Source organism: Fringilla coelebs (assembly GCF_963513975.1).
Source record: "Fringilla coelebs genome assembly, chromosome: 15".
NCBI lineage: Eukaryota > Metazoa > Chordata > Aves > Passeriformes > Fringillidae > Fringilla > Fringilla coelebs.
Genome location: NC_140041.1, coordinates 1,049,592 through 1,071,411, shown reverse-complemented (window position 1 = coordinate 1,071,411; position 21,820 = coordinate 1,049,592). Strand labels below are relative to the sequence as shown.

At 43.6% G+C, this 21,820-nt stretch overlaps 1 protein-coding gene across 1 annotated transcript; it reads right to left on the bottom strand.

Moving 5' to 3' along the window:
• Nucleotides 1-13,140: 13,140 nt before the first annotated feature.
• Nucleotides 13,141-21,271, bottom strand: LOC311159447 (kazal-type serine protease inhibitor domain-containing protein 1-like; the record flags this gene model as incomplete). Its single annotated transcript, XM_084215542.1, has 4 exons — nt 20,803-21,271; nt 15,454-15,614; nt 14,606-14,750; nt 13,141-13,286 (listed from the first exon to the last, which is right to left on the bottom strand). The coding sequence occupies exons 1-4, from the start codon at nt 21,257-21,259 to the stop codon at nt 13,141-13,143; spliced, it is 909 nt and encodes a 302-aa protein (XP_084071668.1). The 5' UTR covers nt 21,260-21,271.
• Nucleotides 21,272-21,820: the final 549 nt, after the last annotated feature.

Here is a 21,820-nt window from a genome sequence, read left to right as displayed (position 1 = left end):
CACCCTCATCAGGCAGGAAAACAGGGGAAACGGAAACCCTCAACACTGGATAAAGCAAAAAGAGTAATTGTAATGGTATAATGAAAGAATTTAGGAATAAATGAATAAAAATAATATTATTATAAGAAAGAGAAATTACAGATCCGAATGACAACTACTGTAGAGCCACGCTGCCTTTGAAGCCTCATCAGTAGGAATTTTGCTCATGAAAATAGCTGGAGCACCAGTACACTTTTATGGGGTACCTCCTGTTCCTTAGCATTAGAAAAGTCCACCCGATTTTAAAAGAACAAGTCAGCTTTGACAACTGAATGGAACACATTGCTTTAATGGAAAAGTAATTCAGTATAGTGCAAAACTTTCTTTTTAATAGTAAGTGAGAAAGCTGAAGTACATTTCAAACCTGAAGAGGTAAAAATAGTCTGGAGATTGGGACTGTTCACCAGAAAGCAAGGAAGGCATGCTACACCAGTGAAGCTAAACCTCAGTCACTGTCACAATTCTTGCTAAAGATTTGCTTGAGGCTCCAACAGAATTCTTTCTCAAGATCAATTGATCTCATCTTGCTGACATTCTCTTTATAATATCTACATTATGACTGTCCCCTACAGTTAAGGTGAATTAACTGCTGCTTCTTCAAAAATGCATCTTACTTTTCCTTTTCTGTATTTAAAATGCAGAAAAGCCAAGTAATGTGAGAAATACAGTGGAAACCACATAAATGAATAACCATCAAAAGAACAGAACTATTAAAAGAATAAATCTTGTGTACCCAGCTGTGAAATATAACACAATATAGCAGAACTCAGCTAAATGTTTGAAATAAAAAATTGAAATGCAAAGTAACCTAAAATTGTTTAATGAACATTGCTGCTAAAATATTAACTCTCTGCATGCCAAAACTCCAAAGCATACATGGTAGGAAGCCTGATTGGATGAACATCTCAGCAAGTGGTTCCCTCTCTCTCTCCATCCAGACATTTTTCCTTAGCTGACCTCAAGAGTTTTATGGTTGAGATATATTGGCAGGTTCCTTTCTGCACAGACTGTTTGAGTTCAAATGCTGTGGTTTACAGCAAGTATTTACCTGTCGCGGTGAGGGAAGTCTTGGGACTCTTAATGTAAAAATCAGCAAGCTCTAACTTTGTTGATAAGCACTAAACATTTATACACAACATGTAATAGGCTCATGCATATTTTGTAAGCTAAACAATCTCTTGGTTATCAGCTCTTCCTCATTCTTGAGAAATTACATTTCTACTTCTCACGTCTCATCCTCATTACTGTTATCGTACTACTGCTATGCTCAAGGACACAATGTCGTTGCAAGTGCAAAGAACTCAGATAAGCTGGGTTTGGTACTTTCTCAGTCCTCGGTTAGCTAACAAGAGAATGTCAATGTGACCTCTACCCTGTAACCATTCCTCTACATTTACCTTTGAGCTGTGCTGAAGCTGGGCTCTCACACACTGATCCAAGAACCACAGAATTGCCAGTTCTACTTCTTCATTTTAATACTGGGGTAACTGAGCATCCATCAAAGGCATCATCCGGAAAACTCTTAATGACACAAACATTTTCAGGAAGAATTCTGAAATGAAAGTATATTGCCACAGCCAGTCTCTTCAGGGACCCATCAGCTATTTTTATTTGCCCAGCTTTAAGGTTCTCCTAAGATGCTGTGACGGCTGCAGCGGGTGAGTGAGCCGCACAGACAGACCGGCCCTATGGGACAGCGAGCGGCGGGCGCGTCGGGGAGCAGGAGAGAGCACGTGCCCGCCTGGGACAGCGACAGCCGGGCCGGCCACTCCCTTTGAACCGCGAATGCAGCCATTCCATTGGCCAGTCAGCTGGGCGGAGCTAGGCCCCTGGCCAATCACGCGCATGCTCGCGGGAAATTCGAAGCCCCTCTAAAGGGGGCGCCCAAGCGCCGCCCCCCTGGCCACACGAGCTCAGTGTGCGCCTGGCTCCAGCATCCGCGACAAGATTTCCTCTTGTTTAGATGCTAATTATGCTAATTGGCCATGATTAAACATAAACATCAACATAATGCTTTTCTAATTACTTTGTCATTAGACATTTTTCCTCAGATGTGTGTATTATACTGTGGTGAATTTGTAAAAGTGCTTTGTTTTTTATTTTTTTCTTGGAGTATCCTGTCCATACTGAAAAAAACAGAAGTCTGAGAAACGGGGGTCTCAAACAGCAAGTGCAGAAGAGCAGTTTGGGTTCCCTGGACACTGAAGCTCTTGTACTTAGAAACAAATTGACATATGTACCATATAATGCACGGTCAGCCTCACTCCCCCCATTTCTGTCTATCCTAAAACATCTGAACCAATGATTTTTCTGCCCTAAATCTTTCCCTGGTAAGTATTTCCATATTATCAGGATTGAGTTCAAAGAATCAATTTCAGAAAATTTAATTAATTTTTTAAAAGGAATATTCCTTTGTTTAATCTCATGAGTTTTTCTGCTATCTATTCCTTGAAATCTGAATTCCCTAGCCATTCAAAAAATTAATTCTCAATTTTTGTCAGGTCTGGTATATACAGCCACTGGATTAGAAGTCAGTAGCTACTTCATCTGTAAACCTGTATATTAAAACCTTTCACTTTTAATAAAAAAGTAGTGGAAGATTGCTAACACCACAGAGCCCCAGGGTAGATTAGAAAGGCAAGAAACAAAAGAGAAAATGTAAAGCTTTCTCTCCACTTCTAAGTTGCATGTCATTTTTGTGTGTTAGCTAGTGGATGGAAAAGAACATGATCAAACAGGCACAAGGAGTAAGAAAGTTTTTGCTACAAGAATTTGGTCATTCACAACAATCCCCGCTCACTGCAAAAGGAAGATTCTAGTATGCACAATTTTAAATCTAGAGCCTTCTTTTTTATTCCGAGCTCTAATCTAAAAATAAGGCTAAATTTCCAGTTGTTGACCAGCAGCTCCTCTGCACTTCTTCACCCACAATAATTAAAGTAAAGGAAGCACTGCAAAAAACAGCAACCAGAACTCACAAGTAATAAAATTTATACTTGTGGAACACACAAATGAAAGCCCTTCACCCCCTCCTGCCAAGGCTCTGGAGAGATTACAGACTTCATTACCCCAAAATGTTACAGAGAGGATGAAGGAACTGCTCAAGGAGAAAAACACCTTGGCCTGATTTGACAGTGCTGCCTTACCACAAGAATTTGTCTTTCTTCTTGGTTTCTCCTAGTTCAATAAAATAATTCTTTTTGCAAATACTGAGATGGTAGGGCCCAGCAAAACTGAGATACAATTAAATTAAGAAAAACATTAAAAAAGAAGACAGGCTCATAATAAATACAGTCCAAACTTTATGGCAAGACATAGAGAGATGGCAGAGATGGAGACTCAGCAAGAGACAAGTGGAAGAAAGAAGACTGGAATTTTTGTCTTTGAACCTTTTTTGGTTACTGGAGCTTAATTGGGTACCATGTAATCCATTTAAGCACAGAATTCATCAAGTCAGAAGAAATTGGGAATTATGTGAGCAATTTAGGTTCAATAATGAAAAGCCTCCCCTCGTTCAAAAGAGTACACAAACACCGGTGTGTCCTTCAGAGAGGTGTCCTGAAATGAGGCGGCTCTTTTACAAGGCTTTGCTGAAGGTCTTGAATAATCATCCTAAGAAAAGTAAGGACTGAACAAACAATGTTCCTTCCTTGCTAAAACTAGACAGATATTTGGCAGAATAATCATTTGACACCAGAAATGAAAAGTATGGCCCAGCACTAATTGCAGGTCTCAACAGGTTCCTGGCTTGCCTCATTTTTTCCTTCGAGGTTGTTCCTCTCTTTGGATGGACAGGTCTGAACACTTCCTCAGGTTAAGATGTAGGCAAAAGAAACTCCCAAGCAGAAATACAACTGATTGTTCATTTTGCTTGACAAGTTCTGGTGACTGTGATGAGAGAACTGATGTGTGTGGTACTGGATGAGTCCCCACACTAAGTTTCCTGTGTCTATATGTATTTTTGTCAGAGAAGAAAGGTGTTTTAATCCCTTCATGGCTAAGAAATATTTCTCATGAAAGGCTTTACCTTTTCCTTGCAGAAGGAAAAAACATGCTTTCCAGATCCATTTCCTGAGTCAGTTCTGAGAGAACCATTCCTGTTATGCAATGGTCCACAATGACCTATGGGGGAAAAAGACAGGATTGCTCAGCATCACGCTTTCTAGTTACCATTTGCCAGGATTACTAGAATCAGATTGTATTTAATATTTTCCAACATTTCTAGAATGAAGAGGAATTATTAGACTGAGACTTCCTAAGGTGTTTAGAAGGCTTTCATGCCAAATTCTATCAACATTAGTGGAACTAGACCTTCACATTCCCTAATTATCTCTGAAAAAACACTCTCATTATAAATTTTAAGAATTGTCTGACAACAAAAATCTGTCTGAAAACAGACTCCAAGGAATTGGAGTCTAGAAATTCACTCCTACACTTTTTTCAGAGATCTCAGAGGTTCAGTATTTTAGCACTTGAAAGGTAAGCTGCATTAAATTTAAACCATTAGAAAAAATTAAGCTGTGCATGGATAAAAAAGATCAAAGGGCACTCTCAAAAATACATGCTACCTATCAAAAAAATTCATCGTCTTCCCTCTACAACAGTTTAAAAAGCATTGGTTTGAACTGAATGATACATTCCATCTTTGAGAACTGCTGTCTAAAAAGCAATGCAGGCGGTGTTCAGTATTCCATGTGAGCATACAAGTTCATCATCAGGGCTTAAGATCCTTGGAATGTTTTAAAATCAGATACAATGCAGAATTGTGCAATTAATTAACAACATTTAACTGTCTTCATTCAGCTATGCCAAAGCTTTTATAGAACAATTAAATCTGCTCCTTGTTGAAACAACTAAAACCAGCTGCCTCAAAATCAATTAGGCCTTGCCATTTAATCTGGGGAAGATCTCTGTGTACTTTTACAGCTGTAGTTTGCAGCCTCAGCTCCCCTGGTGTCCAAAATACCAAGTCATACTTGTCAATATTTTCCTGTTATTTGCTTCATTCACACTCCTTTTTACAACTGTGAAGATCACCCAGAGTTCAACTAATGAAAAATCTGGCTATTTACCAAGGGGCTTGACTTTTCCCTGTCCTCTGTTTTGTACTGTCACTTGCACCAAAGCATGTAAGGTGAGATCATTTAGGGGAGCTCTCAGGCAAAAGTTACATTGCTGCCCTATCTGCCTTTTAGATTTCACATTCTCTGAACATTGGCATGTTCCTTAGATCACACGAACATGCAAAAAAGGAAAATGCGCCTTCCCTTCACTAGCTGTGAAACGCTGTGTGCTGGATTATGAAGGGAGCTGGGAAAAGAACTGCAGACCTGGCTGCTAATCCCTTTCCCAATATTCAATCACACTCAAATTCACACTGGATGAACATCAGTCCAGAATGTTAATGTATATGTATTCAAAACCACCATATGCTAATTATTACATGTATTAGTATTGTTTAGGGATTATTTCTTCTCTTTTTATACAAAATTTAATTCACTAGATCCATGGTTTAATTTTCTTTTCTGCAGAAATTCTTAATTTAACTAAAGAAATGTCTTATGAAACTATATTTTGTATTTAAATCACTGTTTTTAATGAGCTGCACACTGAAGAGCCACACTGCAATCATTTTAATGATAAATGCAAACTCCAATTACAGTACATTCATAAAAATAACTGCAAAATCGTGGAGAAGTGTACTTGAGTTCATTTTTAATAAACAGATTATTGCAACTTATCTTTTATTGGACATTCCCAAAGTAATTCAAAAAGTACATTAACTTGAACTGCATTACAAAGTAAGACTGAAAAGCAAATGAGAACCTCATTGGCAAGAAAAAAAACCTGTTAACTTTGCACTTCCTTGCTGAGTTACCAGGATCACCAACACATACACACGTAATAGATTGTGCTACAAGTAAATTGCCAAGTAGCTTGAGTTTTCCCATTGTTTTTTCTCATCAGAAGTGGAGAAAAGCTTAGCCTTCACACATGCATGTATCAGAAATGTGTTTCTACAGGAGCTGAAGAAAAATGAAGGCGTTAAAGACAATGACTTGACAATAAGGGCTGCCAGTTTACAACCACACTATAAAGGAGCACTCTGAAAAAGAAAACGAGGAAAAAGCCATGACAGCACTATGAACTCTGTGAGGCATCAAACCCCACAGCCTCACACAGGCAGCAAAACCACCCTGGTCCTTCCCCATGTGACAATCTGTTTCAAGCAATGCACTTCACACTTTTTCCACCCCAGTATGAAACCAAGGAATATGACATGCCAATAACTACAAATTAAGAGGTCCAAACAAAAAACCTAAAAAAATGGCAGAAGTGAACAATTGTTTCTTATCACCAAACCTTATTTTTTTTTACATCAGCAATAATGTCTTTGAAGATGAGCTGATTTTTCAGCACATCAAGTCTTCCTAATTTTGTAATTTTAGAAATGACATGAATAAGAGCTTGATGACAAAAAGAACCAGCCTGGGTCGAGAAGGGATGTAGTTCAGAATGTAACTTCCTGCAATGAAGCATTTTAAGATTAGCAACACAAGTTTTGTATAAAGAATATGAGCTTAATAGTTCTAATAGAAACTTAAGCCATGGATTTTTTTTTAAAAATAATTCCTATGCTTAGCATAATAATTAACATTAAATCATTAAATAGAGGTAAATATCTAGCAACACAAAGTACATTACATACACAGTCATTATTCTAGGACACATGTTTGAATTCATAGAACACCAGCAGGTAAACTAGCAATAATTCATTCTGGTCCCATACAGTGGGCACTGATTATTTCACTCTGGAACAGCAGCTCTCACAGCCAGCTGTATTCAAGTCTTTAGAGGCAAGAGTCCCTATGAATTTTCTCAATTCAATCTTCATCTTCCCACCAGGTACTGGACTTTGCAGTGGTAGAAATTCTGTTCTAACTAACTTCAGACACCTCCTTTGCTCACACCCTTATCAACAGCTGAAAAGTGATTCCTAAGAAAACAGTCGTGTCAACAGAGATGGTCCAGCAGTCAAACAGATGCTGGCTGCTTTAACTGATTTCGGAGTAGAAATAGACTTGAGCAAGAAGTGGCATTTTCGATCACAAAGAACAGGAACTTTTTCCAAGAAACAGATTTATATTCTAAAGGAAAACATTAGATACTATTTCCCTCCCCCCCCCCCACTTGTTGTATTCTCATAACACTCAAGAATAAGCTGAACAAAATTCTGTGGGTAGTTCTAGTCCTACCTCTCCAGCTACCTGAAGTCCCAGGCATCTCCCCTAGCAGCCTGTCAAAGTTCCAAGTACCAGAAATGCTGGAGGCCCAGCTCTGCAGCAGCCCACCAGGCAGGCAGCCATGGAGCCAAGTAAACTGGCAGGAAACCAGGGAGGTTCCTAATGGAAACTTTGCTGAAACGGAAAAATTCCCACAAATGTTTTGATTTTAAACAACACTTGCTGACTGAAAACACTCTATTAATAAAGTTCAACCAGCTCTACCCAAGAGCAAATTGACAGGCATAACTCCTGAACTGTCACAATTGAGGGAAAAAAATAGTAAATTTGGTGGTCCTTTTATGTTCCATGCCCTGTACTCAAGTATTTAAATAAATGCCAAAAATGACCTCTCTCACGCTGCCAGAGCCTTGCTGCCAGCAGCTGAGCAAAGCCACAAGGGATGCCGGCACATGCCTGACACCTCAGTGGGTGTCTCCCGGAGCCCTTTCCCGCCCCCTCTTTCTTTCCCCGTCGTTCGAGGCCGTTTCAGTGGCTGATGCTCATCTCGGACAGGTTCTACAGCGTCTGGTTTTCGGGGAAGAAGTGGCACAGGAGCCCAGCACTGCCTTCAAGGAGCAGCGGCGCGGAGGGGCAGGTGCGGCTGCTTCCCACTGGCGTGGAGCTGCCGTGGTCCCAGCCGGGAGCGGGGAGATGGGAGAGGGGCGATGGGAGCGGGGTGATGGGAGCGGGGAGATGGGAGCGGGGTGATGGGAGAGGGGAGATGGGAGCGGGCTGATGGGAGAGGGGAGATGGGAGCGGGGAGATGGGAGAGGGGCGATGGGAGCGGGGTGATGGGAGAGGGGCGATGGGAGCGGGCTGATGGGAGAGGGGAGATGGGAGCGGGGTGATGGGAGAGGGGCGATGGGAGCGGGGAGATGGGAGCGGGCTGATGGGAGCGGGGAGATGGGAGCGGAGTGATGGGAGAGGGGCGATGGGAGAGGGGCGATGGGAGAGGGGTGATGGGAGCAGGGCGATGGGAGAGGGGCGATGGAGAGGGTCGATGGGAGCGGGGCGATGGGAACAGAGTGATGGGAGCAGGGCGATTGGAGCAGGGAGATGGGAGCACGGTGATGGGAGCGGGGCGATAGGAGCGGGGCGATGGGAGAGGGTCGATGGGAGCGGGGCGATGGGAACAGAGCGATGGGAGCGGGGCGATTGGAGCAGGGAGATGGCAGCACGGTGATGGGAGCGGGGCGATGGGAGCACGGGAGCGCCGTCTGTCCCGGCCCCGCGCAGCATCCCGGCCCACGCGAGTCCCGCAGCACAGCCTGGGCTGCCGGCCCGGCTCCGCTGGCCCCAGCCCCGCCGCAGCTGCTCGGGCAGGGCGGCTCCCGGGCACCTTCGGCCCCTCTGCCCGGCCGGCCCTGCGCATCCCGTGGCCCCCGCCCCGCACCGCCTGAGCGCAGCACCGCGGACCTCAGCACAGCCCTCCCTCCTGCCCCCGAGCTCCAGCCTGTCCCCACGGACAGCCCCGCACGGCCCGGCGCGCCCCAGCGACCAGCCCAGCTCCCGCCGGGAGAACCAACCTGGACGCGCGGCGCATCCTTCCGAGCCGCGCATCCTTCCGAGCCGCGCATCCTTCCGAGCCGCGCACCCTTCCGAGCGGGCGGGCCCTGCGGGGGCAGCGGCAGAGCCGGGGCCGGCCGGGGGTGCGGGGTGCGCGGGCCGGGCGGGGCGGACCGGGGGCGGACCGGGGGCGGACACGGGCGGAGGCGCTGCGGGGCGCTGGGGACACAAGCGGACACGGGCGGTGCCAGCTGCCCCCGGAGCAGCGCGGCTGGAGCCTCGCGATGATAAAGGGCCTGAGCAGTTGATGCTTCCCTGACGCTTTATTGACCACATTGCAAAGATTCCCGTGTGAAGCCCGGTAGCCCCAAAGAAGGGGCCCACACCGGTAGAATGTTTCTGGAAGTGGAAATTGCTTTAGACCTGGAAGGAAAACATGAACTGGGTGTATTCGCTGGATTCATCTTCAGCGGTGAGGTCGAGAAACCATTATTATGACAATTTAATCAGGATAGGAAGAGTGGTTTATTTGTACATGAACTATCACAGCTGAATCGCTGAACCATATGCTTTTATACAAAAAAACCTTCATTAATTGTCTGAAGCAAAATTATGGAAATGGGGTTAATAAATAAATAAATAAATAAATAGTTCAAAAGCAGACTCTGTGGATAGCATATGTACCTAAGTGTGAGTGAGAGCCGTACTTCCTGCAGGATGAGCCAATTTCCAGTTTGTCTGGAGTGTGTTTGTTCCAGAAACGTTTGTCCCCCTGCCATGAGTCTCCTGCCCGAGGTGACGTCTGGGCAAGGACAGAAGGGAGAGCACAAAGCTGTTCCACAGGCAGGCATGGGCAGGCAGGGAGCCCATGCTGTGTTCAGCTGCACAGGGCAGCCCTGGCACGTGCTTTAACCTTCACTTGAATCATTTGAATCTCTGGAACAGAGACAATTGCCTTTCTACATCCAATTTCTATCAGCTGTATCCTGATTATTTTATGGTGAAAAAAGTTGCTCCAGCTAAAGAATTAATAGATTCCTAGACTAATAGCTGACACAACTTGAAAACAGCAAGTACTAATATTAGATTTTGAAAGTACCCCAGCCTATGTCAGGATCTTGCCCAAAGGAGCTTCTGCATCAAGCAGTGGAATTTCTTTAGCAACTTCTGTACAATTCCTTTACCTTCACAAGGGAGGGGGAAACGGCACTGTGAAGATGCTTGTGAGCCATGAGGAAGTTGTGCCATGAAGTTCAGACATTCATGTCGCAAAGTCTAACAGTCTTTTGTGGAAGCTCAATTAAAGAAAGCTTTAGGTCTGCCTTGCAAAATACAGTACCAGGACTAAAACATCATTTTCAGCTCAAGCTTGGCTCATTTCCCACTGGGTGGAATAAACCTCCCTCCTTGAACTTGCTGTTCCTTTGGGTTACGTGAACAGATCTGTTGCTACAGGCAATGCATTTACAACGAGATCCATTCCACTCTACTGCTTAGAGAGGACTGAACCTTCCCCACGCTTTTTTAAATTTAATAATAAATTGCTCAATTAAAGCATATACACAAAACCAGCCATTTGTGTCCCCTCCTATAAAAAAAGAAACTAGGAATTGTTCAAGATACCAGTGTACTTTTTTTTTTTTTGCATCACACGGATATTTTTCCTAAAATGTAGTTTTCTTACTGAAAGGAATGGCTGATAATTTACAAGAACTTTTAAATTGTATTAAAAAATACTTGGAGAGAGAAATGCAACGTATTTAATTTAGAATTCTTTGTTTTGGGACTGTTTTCTTAAATAGACATACTCCATCAGGACAAACACTTGCAGGTATTTGCTAGAGTTCTGCTGCACATTTTCTCATTCAAACATTCTTTTCTTTCTGTTTTTCATTTTCCATTAACAACAGCATAAGGTCCTCAAGAATTCTAATTTCTTTCGATGGCTAATGATTTTAAGATTATTTTCTGTGCCATGAACTATATTATACCAATTTATATTGCCACCATTTAGTGATTCCTTTAGCAATCTAATTCATTAATTTGCAATGCAGATCACAACTAATCTTGAGGATATGTCTGCATATTAAATAGTTCCATAAAAAGTAATCAGTAATTTCTATCAGATAATTTAAAGTTAATATATAGTGGATAAGCAAAAAAAAAGTTATTAACATATCACTAAGAAGACCAGGAAGAGTCCATAAAAACAAAATCAGTAGTTAAATATGAAGCCACTTCCTATTCCTAATTAAAACTAATTAATCTTTTTCCATAACTCAATGACACACTTTCTTCTCATAAGGAGACAATACCCCATGAGGCCTGAAATGAGATAAATTATTCTTTGGTCGTTTGGTGGACAGAGGTCAATAATACCTCAGGGCAAACACCATCTATAGCCAACTTCTCAATGAATTTCCAATTGAAAAGAAAAATCTTTCTGATAGCAAAAAAAGGCACAAATAGCACATTAAAAGAAGAACTTGTGAAGCATCGTATATGCATTAAAAGTCCTAGGCAGTGTGTGTGTACAGTGCCCTTAAAGGCTCTCTGTGGCCGTGAATGCAGCTGGAGGCAGCTCTGCGTGTGCAGGGATCGCTGCACGGGCTGTGCCTTGCAGTAATCCGTGGGTTCCTGGGCTTTATACGAGTCCCAATCCGGCTAGCTCAGACTCTAGCCCACACGGACTTGCACAGACGAAAGTAAAAGACGAGAAACGCTCTTCTCCACGTGGGGACGAGTGTCCTGTTTATTGGCTTGGGACAGGACACTTCTGGCCATGGCCACCACCCAGGTAGAAAAGAGCGCGTGGCACCCTTGCAGTGGAGTTTGATACCCAAGGGGATGGGGCGGGGACAGGTACCCATGGGACAGACCGCCAGGTGTGTATGACAGGGGGTGTGTGAGGGGGACACCATGTGATGGGGGAGGGGAAAAACCATCCACCTGACCTAACATACTCAGGAAACATCACCCAGCGCAAAACAACAACTAAATGAACTATTTAGTGCAATACAGCAGTGCCTCGGCCCAAGGAGCCTGCTCGTGCCTGGGCTTTCCCTGCAGACGCCTGAGCCTGGGCTGCCTCAGTCCTGAAGGTGTTCAGTAACTCGTGCTGTTCATCTGCCCTCAGCCAGCGGGACCAGAGCTGTAAGAGCAGGGTCGGAGCTTTCCCTTAGCCATTAACTCAAGGCTAATGGGTAATGGAATCTCAGAGTTAATGGGTAATTGGTTAACAAAAGCAATCGGAGACATTTCTCAGGGTGCTCTCTCAGCCCTTGGAAGTGCTGTGCTTTTGGCTCCAGCTCCTTTGCTGGCTGGTTCATGGCTCAGTTGGAACAATGTTCACGTGTTCTGGCGGTTTGCTGCTCCTTCAGCAGCCTGGCAATGCTGATGGCTCAGGGATAGGGTAACTTGTTCACAGCCCCAGACAAAGCACAGATCCTGGCTCCAGAGTGCAGTCCCTGTGTGTTTGAAGGGCATGCATCAGCCACAGAGCAGCTGCTGCCTTTAAACTGCAGGAATGCCCACCAACCAGCATCCTGCTCCGGGAAGATCATGATCCCAAAGCCTGCACTGCTCTGGGGGTGCTGGGAGGGAGCCATTGCTGGGGGGAGCGGTGCGGGAGCTGTTACAAGAAGGAGCCCAAAGTGTGCTCAGAGGTTTGAATGCACAAGGAGTCTTTTCTGGCTGTGTTTGAGTATTGACTTTAAAACAGTACCTACTGCCTTTAGACCGTGATTGCTTCACATATCTATTAACAGTAAACAAAAACATCCCCCAAAAGACAGATAATTCACCTTTGATGAGACACAGAAAATTTCATATGAGAAGGAAAATCCTGCTGAAACTTATGAGAAAGCATGAACTAAGGCAATTAAAGACTGTTTTGCAACTTCCGTACTTACTTAGGCTTGTTGCCATGTGAACAATCTCTTGATATTTCTTAGTACTTTTCAGAAAAAAAGAAAATTGATACAAAATAAAAATTTTGTTTAACTATTGGTGCTTTTGCTCAACAAATTAGAATGTGTGAAAGAAATTACAAGACAATTTAAAAATTAATATGAAATTGCATCCCTCTGGCATACTTAGTAGAAGCATTTTATTTAATAGTCTAAATATATGGTGTTACAACTGTTCTTACTTCTGGTGAGTAGCATGATACACTTCATCCAAAGCTGCATTTCAGGGAGGTGGATACACAAGTAAGTATGTGTGTTATCAGTGGAGCCATTTACAGAACAGAGACTACTGGTAAGTATAACAGTGTGAAAGGATTTGGCCAGGAGATGTATAAAAATTATTATTCAGAATTATTTTCATTATCGTAGTTCCCGGATTCGTATTCTTCATCATCCTCCTCATCAGAATTGTCATAATACTCCTCGTATTCAACACTGTAGCTTGCACTTCTACTGCCAGCAGTAAATGCAAATGCAGGAGACGGGCCTGCAAGAGGTAATTGAATCCAGATTAAATTAGATGGAGATAGGAACACAGAGGAAGGCTTGGGCTTGGATTTGTACAGCAAGCCCAGACTTTCTGAATCCTTGTTATCCATTAAAAGGACAGGGGTTTCAGCCAATACCGTGACCTCATACCACTGGAGGTCATGAGCTAATTTCCATACAGAATCATGGAACCCCAGAATAGATTGGTTTGAAATGGATCTTAGACCTCATCTTGTTCCACTCTCTGCCATGGGCAGGGACACTTCCTCTATCCCAGGTTGCTCCAAGTCCTGCTCAGCCTGGCCTTGGACACTTCAGAGATGGGGCAGCCACAGCTCCTTTGAAAAACCTGTGTCAGTACCTCACCATGCTCTGAGTAAAGAATTCCTTTCTAACATCTAATCTAAATCTCTCCTATTTTAGTTTAAAACTATTCTCCCTTGTCCAACCACTATCTGCCTGTATAAAAAGTCCCTCTCCCTCCTTCTAGTCCTCCCCCTTTAGGGATTGGGAGAGCACTGGGATCTCCCCAGAGCCTTCTCTTCCCCAGGCTCAACACCAGCTCAGCCTGTCTCTGGAGCCAAGGTGCTCCAGCACTTGGAGCATCTCCATGGCCTCCTCTGGACCCACTCCAACAGGTCCATGTCTTTGCTCTGCTGAGCACATGTTGAAAATGCATTTAATTTCTAATACCAGTAAATTATGCTATCAGTCTTCTGCAGCTCCTGTGCCTCTGCAGGTATTCCCAGAGAAAATAAAGCTTTGAAAGCCACTTACAGAAACTGGACGAGTGACAAACTCCCCTAGACCAGGAGGTGAATATGATAATGCATCTTTATCCTGAATTTGCCAGGAAAAACAGTTCTCTATGGAGGAGGACTGGGCCCAAAGCAAATCAATAGCAAGCTATTTCTTACATATTTTGAACCACTCTCATTAAGGAACAACAACTTCCTAATTTTATGAAAAATAAGCAGCTAAGCAAACCTGCCCTGATTCAAAGACTCCCTCAGTTACCCCAGCTGTTGTTCTGGGTCCTGCTAACATCAAAGGACTTCTCTGGGATAAGGACAGTGGAATAATGTGTCTCAGCTGTATGGCTCCAATCCACAGCTTTCTGTTTTCTGGAAGCCGGTATAATTTGCATATTACTATATTAACCATTAGGGGATAAAGTAAAATAAAAGCACAGAGAAGAGTGAAAATATGGTTTTGGGTAATTTCTCCTATGCTTCATTTTCATTCCAACAGCCCCACCCTTTCCATCCTGCTTGCATGCATTTTTTTATTTTTTACATCCAAATTAAAAAAAATTACCATCAATGACTTTCAGTCTTGCAGAGGCATATGTTGCACCATGCTTATTTTTGGTGTGGCATATATAAATGCCTTCATCTGATTTTTTGAGGCCTTGAATCTGCAGCCAGCCTGTCACACCATACTTCTGAGGCCCACCTCTTGCCTTTGAGAAGAAAAGAAATGGTTGAAATTAAGTAGCTAGGAGACACCATGATGTTTCTCAAAATAATTGTGGATAGATTAAATATCATTACAACTTTTGCTTTCTTTTTTTTTTAAATTGCCATCATGCTTTGATTCTGCTTATTCTTGCTGAATTGTGTTTTACCTCCTTGCTGCTCTGCACTGAGTTCATGCTTTCCCATCTCTGCTCTTTCACCTTCACTACCCTGCACAGTGCTCACATTCCTGCTCCCCTTCACTCTTCCCCACGCTCCTCCTGTCCCTTGTCCCAGCGCTAATTGCTGCTTCTTCAAAGCATTCCACCTATGCTCCAGGTCAGGATGAGATGGGCAGTGAGTCTGGGGGAATTGTTTGGCCCTTTGTTAGGGCCTAGGGGGCCTGACCAAGCTGATAGCAGCCAGGTTTTCTGGATTGCCATGACATCCCATGGGCGCTTCCACACTTCATGACCGTTTCAGCTGGTTTGGAGTAAAACCTCCTAAAGAGGCAGAAGTGGTACCCTGGCTGTTCCTTCTGCCGGGACTGCCAAAGCACTGACAGAAATCATCGCTCTTTGCACAGCCACAGGGCCCCTAGTGGGAATCTGCTTATTGCAACAGTGTTGTGTTTTGTGGGAGGAATTCACAGATTAACCACCCTCCTCCTGTTCCCAAACTGTATGCAAAGGTAAATTCAAGTTTTACCTGAACAGAGACGTGGGTGTCATCTCCTGGCAGAAACATTTTATTCCCCTTTTTTTTCCATTCAAGCTGTGGCATAGGGTAGGCTGACACCTCACATCCAAAAATGACATCATTGCCAGTGTAATTCTGGGCATCCTGAGGTGGCACAGAAATAACAGGAGCTGCAAAGAGCCAACAGGGTGCTTTAGGAGACAGTACACAAGGAACACAAACAAAAGGTTTGTTAACATTAATCCCTGCTTCACAGGCTACCATCAGATTGTGTTTACTTTTGGGTCTCACGCATTGTGAAGAGCCACATGATTACAAGCACCTTTCAAAGCTCAGAAAACCTTGTGTCTGTGCTTTCTAAAAATGCTTATTCAGGTCTGTTTTCCCTCTTGCAGATGGTAGCTGAAATTGAGGGTTTATTTTGCCCCATGAGCTGTCCTTGTGGCCCAGGCTCAGCCCCCCAGCAGAGCTGCCAGTGCCTGACCTGGGCTTCAGAGGAAACCGCAGGAAATTGGAAGCACATCCGTCACAGAGTGATTTGATTGTGTGACAGCTCTGAATGTGTCACATTTTGGTTAGCTGAAAGCCAAAACTCTGCTATTGCTGGCGTTTTCTGAGTACATCAGTGCCTTGAAGCTGCTAAACACTGTCGAGCACTGTTACCCATGGAAGTCACAAGTTACAACAGCATTAATGAATTTTACATTTATCCTCAATTGCTATTGATGTCATCCGATATTGGTGTTAGGAAAGAAAAGCATCGAAATTCAATTATTTCTGTAAGGTTTCATGTTATGCTTATTATACTTGTTACATTTCCACTCGTTTCCTCATGTTCTCGCACTGTCACCCCCTCCAGCGTTTATTGATTGCCTCGGCATTCTCCCTTCTCCCTTTTCCCGAAGCAAAAGCTGCCGGCAGCCGCCAGAGGGAGCCAGCCCCGGAGCTCCGCCGACCGCGGCACCTCCATCCCCGGCGAGCGCCTGCTCCTCCCGTCCCAGCCGGGCGTGGGGTCCGGCGGCAGAGACACAACGCTGGCTTGGCCGGTAGCACACATTTCCTGCCTCGGAGAGCTCTGCTTTTTTTCCCCCGACCTATTTGTCGACAACAAGAAATGTTTTGCTTTCTAAAACCTATTTTCTATTTCCAGACCAGTGCTCACAAAGGAATTAATTTTCTGGGTGATTTAACTTGTATTGAATTTTTTTTTCCGCACATCCCAGATGTTTGGAAATAGAAACTTCAAGCAAATAATTAATGTATTTTTACTCGCAATATTTGAATCGATACCTAGGTACAGCTTTTATTCTTCAGCATTTGAAACTGTAACAGCCTGTTCCATGTTTTCAACAATTTATAACAAAAATTTCAACAATTTTTAATACATTTTTCAGTTTTTAAGGATTAGTGAGTGTGCAGAAAACATTAAAAGTATCCTGATTAAAATTAATTGCAAACAAATTATACAGAAAGCGATCAATTTTCCCATTTATTAAACAATCTTGTTACTCTTTAAAAATAAGGTTTTTCAAACTAGGAAACTTAAATCCTTAAATGCTTGTTCTTTCATGAGAACTGTATATTCAGAATCAATTATTTCAAAAATCTTTATTCATTACCTGAATATCTTGGATGAGTTTTGGGGTTTTTTTTTTTGTCTATGAACTGCTCACAGAGGGTCTGATATTAAAATATACTTTTAAATATTAAAATTGATTGAAACCCCGTTCCTTTTAATGATATATTCACTGTAGTTAAGCCTAAAATGTACAAAAGAAACCAAAAGTCTACATTGACTCACAGGAATTTTTAAAATTTTTCCCACACAGAGAAAGTGTAAAAAACTTTTCAAATAGGCAGATGTTGCCTAGTGAGTTTTTTTTGTTGTGCTGCTAACTCAGGTGTCCTGTGGATCCCCTGCCAGCACTGAGGTGTGGCCAAGGACTGTGTCCTGCCCATGTCACTGTCCCCAGCCGGGGCTCAGCCAGCCCCGGGAACACATCTGGGGTCTGGAGTACACAAAGGTCTGAATTACAAATCCAAATTACAGCTGTCCAGCACTGCCTACCATGCACTGGGATAATTCCACAGCAGGAATGCTCCTCATGAACTGTGAGGAGAACACAGCATCAGATGGCAAATGCCTGGGCTTGGTCCCAGTCCTGCAGCTGTGTCCAGGGCTGACCAGGACTGGCATCACCTGAGACCAAGCTCACAGCAAGCAGCAGTTCTGATCGAACCAAACCGTCCTTTCTGCATGTCAACACACCACCAGTACTTTCACTGTCCACCCAAACTTCAGAAATAAAATACTACAATCTTGCAATATCATTTTGCTGTGTTTTATGGAAGAAAATTAAAGCAACATTCTACAATTTAAACAGAAGTTTATAAACTTTATTTTTGAGTGTTTCAGATTTTGCATTCAGACAAATTCTTCCATGATGTCCGTGTGTATTTTGTTTGCATAACTGATTAGAAACAGAGCTGTACTGTTTTGATAACATGTCATTTTGATTCCTGGAGTAGATAAGTTTTTGTTGATAGCTAAGGAAAGTGTTCTGGTGTCCTGGCGTCCAGAATGGGCAGGAGCTGCTTCTTTCCTTTTACAGTCCCAGTCAGTCATGAATTATCCCTCTGTGTTATAGAAGATGTAAACCAGAAGCCAGGAAAAGTCAAAATATTGTTTTACCTTTCACAATCAACCTGACATCACTCCAGACCAATTAATTATATAATTAATAGGATTTTTTTTCATATTGTACATTGTTAATTTTTGCTAATCTATGTCTGATTAGATGGAAATGGCAGAAATTTTTGTGGCTTATTTGTTTTTACTCCAAAATTTACATTTAAAATAAATCATGTGACACAGCTAAATATAAAGAGAATCACTGATATATTGTTCTGTTAGTTCATTAAATTATCAATGAGAAGTATTTGAATGTGAATGGGAATGGTTTTAGCGTGGAGAATCTGTATATAATCAATGTACTTCGAAACATTGGTAAATTATTAGATAAAGTAATCAAAACTACTTTTCAGGAAAAGAAAGACTTTTTCCATGTTTCTTTAGCGAGCTAGGCCTTTTTCTTCTCCTTTTTCTGGCAAGAGAAGAAAGATGAAAGGCTGTACTCCTCTGATGAAAGGAGTTTATTGTTATTTATTTATTCATTCGTTGCTGTATACAATTAGTCCATTTGGCATCAAGAGGAAACAGCAGATGCTTTGAAGGAGAGAAAAACAAAACAAAGTACTTTGAGCTGAGGGAAGGTTATATTTATAGCTTGGTACCAAAACCCCACGGCGCTCAGTGTTTGTTCCGCATGCAAATCGCCGTCGGGACAGCCGGAGCTGCGGCGCTCGGCGCTCCCAGAGCCGGGCTCCCGCTGCCGCTCGTCACCAGCTGGGCTGGGCTGCGCTGGGCTGGGCTGGGGCTCCCGGGACAGCCGCGCCCGTGGGGCCCCTCCGAGCCCCTCCGAGCCCCGGCCGGGCTCTAAAGCTCCCGAGGCGGCGGGTTGGGCAGCTCGGGGACGGGAGAAGGCATTTGTGACGCCGCTCGCTGCCAGCCCAGCGCCCTCGCCGGCACGCCGCAGCTGGGCGCTTTCCGCCGCCGCAGCCTCTTTAACTGAACCCGGCTGGGAACTTTGCGCAGGCTTCTGTGCGATTCAAACAGCTGAGCGGTGAGGATAATTCTCTGCATTCCTGGAGAGAGGCTCCAGCTTTCCTGGGGAGCCGGGGAAGCAGAGGGAAAGCGCTGGGGGTGATGCCTGCACGCACAGCACCGCAGCCAAGATCCAGCTGGAGGAGCAGGAGCGCGGTGCGCCTCGGGGGCGACTGCGGGCTGCTGGGTGACACCAGCAATCAAAAGTGGTAGTACTTCCAAATTAAAAAATCTCTTGTACCCGGCCGGTTCTGTTAAATAAGTTAGAGGGACCACTGCTCTCAGCCTGTGTGCCTGAGCAGCTGCCGCTGCTGCAGTTACCCGCTAAGGGAGGGGCACTTCTGGCCGAAACCTTGCTGGAGGGGTGATGCCACAAGAACTACTGCTACTGAGTCCCAAACAAAGACTCCTTCCCAACCCAACAGACTCTCAGTTGTACTGCAGGCTGGTATGCATGTCCCTTTCCTGACAAGCCACCTTTCCCAGCTTAATACCCTGATAGCAAATAAAGGATTCTCTAATGGATCCTTCTCTCGCAGCTAGAGAAAGAGGAAGGAAGCTCGATATTAACTGTTCATCACTTTTTCTAAGTGGTCAATATCCCTTGTTCATTCAGTATAAAACCACAGCATACAGTCTGACTTCTAGAGAAGAGTGGGTAAAACATAACCGAGTTACTCCCGGTCCTTTGCCAGAGCTGCAATTTCAGATTCCCGGAGCTGTGACCCACTTGTGACCCACAGACCTCTTCTACTTCATTTGAGAAAATATTTTATTAACTTAAAAATTCACAGTAGTTTCTCATTTCAAAACAAAAGCCTCTTCACATTTCCATTTTATAGTCATGTTTTAAGAGATAGATGCCCAGGAGTAATGGCTTGTAGTAATGCAAAGAAAGGTAACAGCATATGAGCAGGGAGCAGGAGTCCCCTGTTTGCCCACCTAAGAATCCTTCCACTAACAATGATCAGAGACAGCTGAGCACTTTAAGAGTCCTTTAGGGGAATAGTTTCAACTTGATTCTGTTCTATTATTTGGATTTCTCTTTCATGGCTTAGCTAGATTTTATGATGATTCTGAATTGGACTATTTGGACCTTTTTGGTAAAAAGAATAGAGCTGGTAATTAAACCCTATCTACTTCTATTGCCCCTGCTTCACTGCTTACCATGCATCCTCACAGGTGGATACACACATGCACACATGTACCTGTGTGTGTATCTGTATACACAGGAGATAGATATCTATATAATGAGATCTGTATTACTATCACCACTTTAAAATTAAGTCAGTCCTGTTATAATAACAATCATTTGCCCATTCCTCCCAGACTATCATAGCTGTTTACCGATTCCCAACTCCACATACAACTTCTGTAGGAAAAAAATCCTATTCTGATTATAGTAATCATACTCAGATTATTCAGAACAGACCCAGGTTGTAGATTGATGCCCTTTTAGCTACCATGAGATTTAATCCAGTAGTCTAATATAGAGGTTTATATAGACAAGATTAAGTACACATTTAAAACAACATTAAACACATTTTTAACACAAAGTAGCATTATAACAGAATAATGCAAATTGTAACAAAAACACAGTATTAGTTTAATGAAGTTAGGCTAGAGTAGCTAGTAACACATCTGAAGACAAGAATCAGCTTTTTTCAGTTTGGAAGTGCCTCTGTACACATTACCTGATTCACACGGCCCTTTATGTTTCATGCTGATGTTTCTTTTCGCAGCGTAAGCCTTGTTGAACTGACAGATGTTTTCGTAGGTTTTCCCATCAGATCCACAGATGCTTTCTTGAGATTTGCACACACACTGGGGTTCAGGGACTTCCCCAAACCTTGCTTCATCAGCATCCAGCCTACACTCGAGGTGATCCCCACACTGCCCATAAAAATGATTGCCCTGGTCCAAGTCGCAGATCTGCCCTTCCACGTTGCCACATTCCGGGCAGCAGCCACAGCGATCCAGCACAGCCCCGGCTGGACAGTCCTTGGGCTCAGAGCAGAGTGACAAATCACATTTTCCACAACTATCTCCTTCCCGGAGCAGCCTCCACCAGCCTCGGTGGTACAAGGCAGGGAAACTCTGTGAAACCTGTACCAGTGCCACCAGCACTGCTGTAACCATCCGGTGCTTCATCTCGAGAGTGTAACAAAAAGCAGAAAAGGTCCTTGGAGTAAAGCCAGGGAGAGGAAAAAAAAGCAAACCAAAAAAAGAGCAAGCTAGTGAGAGAAAAACATCACAATCCTGGTTTTGTTTTAGAATATAAGCTGTACTCCGAACACAGGCTTTAAGAAAAAATTAGTATCAGATTCCTAATCTGGAACTGATAATAAAAATGCATTAAAAACCCAGCAGCTTTTCCCTAATGCAGTTTGGAATGTGAGTACTGCTTGCACAGAGACCAAACTGCCCCTTCTGACAGCTGAGTTGAAGCTCTCTGAAAAGCTGTTTGCTCCATGTCTCATTGAGCCAAATCTGCAAAGCCTTGCTGTCCTGAAACATTACATTGCAGCTATTGTGGAAAGGGGAACAGGGAAAAGGAGCGTAAAATGAAAAAAGTCACTGCTATAAGTGGCCCTCCCCCACAGGGGAGGCCCTTGCCTACATCCGGCAAAATAGATGTCCACAAAAAGATAAATATGTGTACAAAGTAGCACCCAAAACCCCAGTGCCCTGGGGCTTGGCCAGTACTCTAGA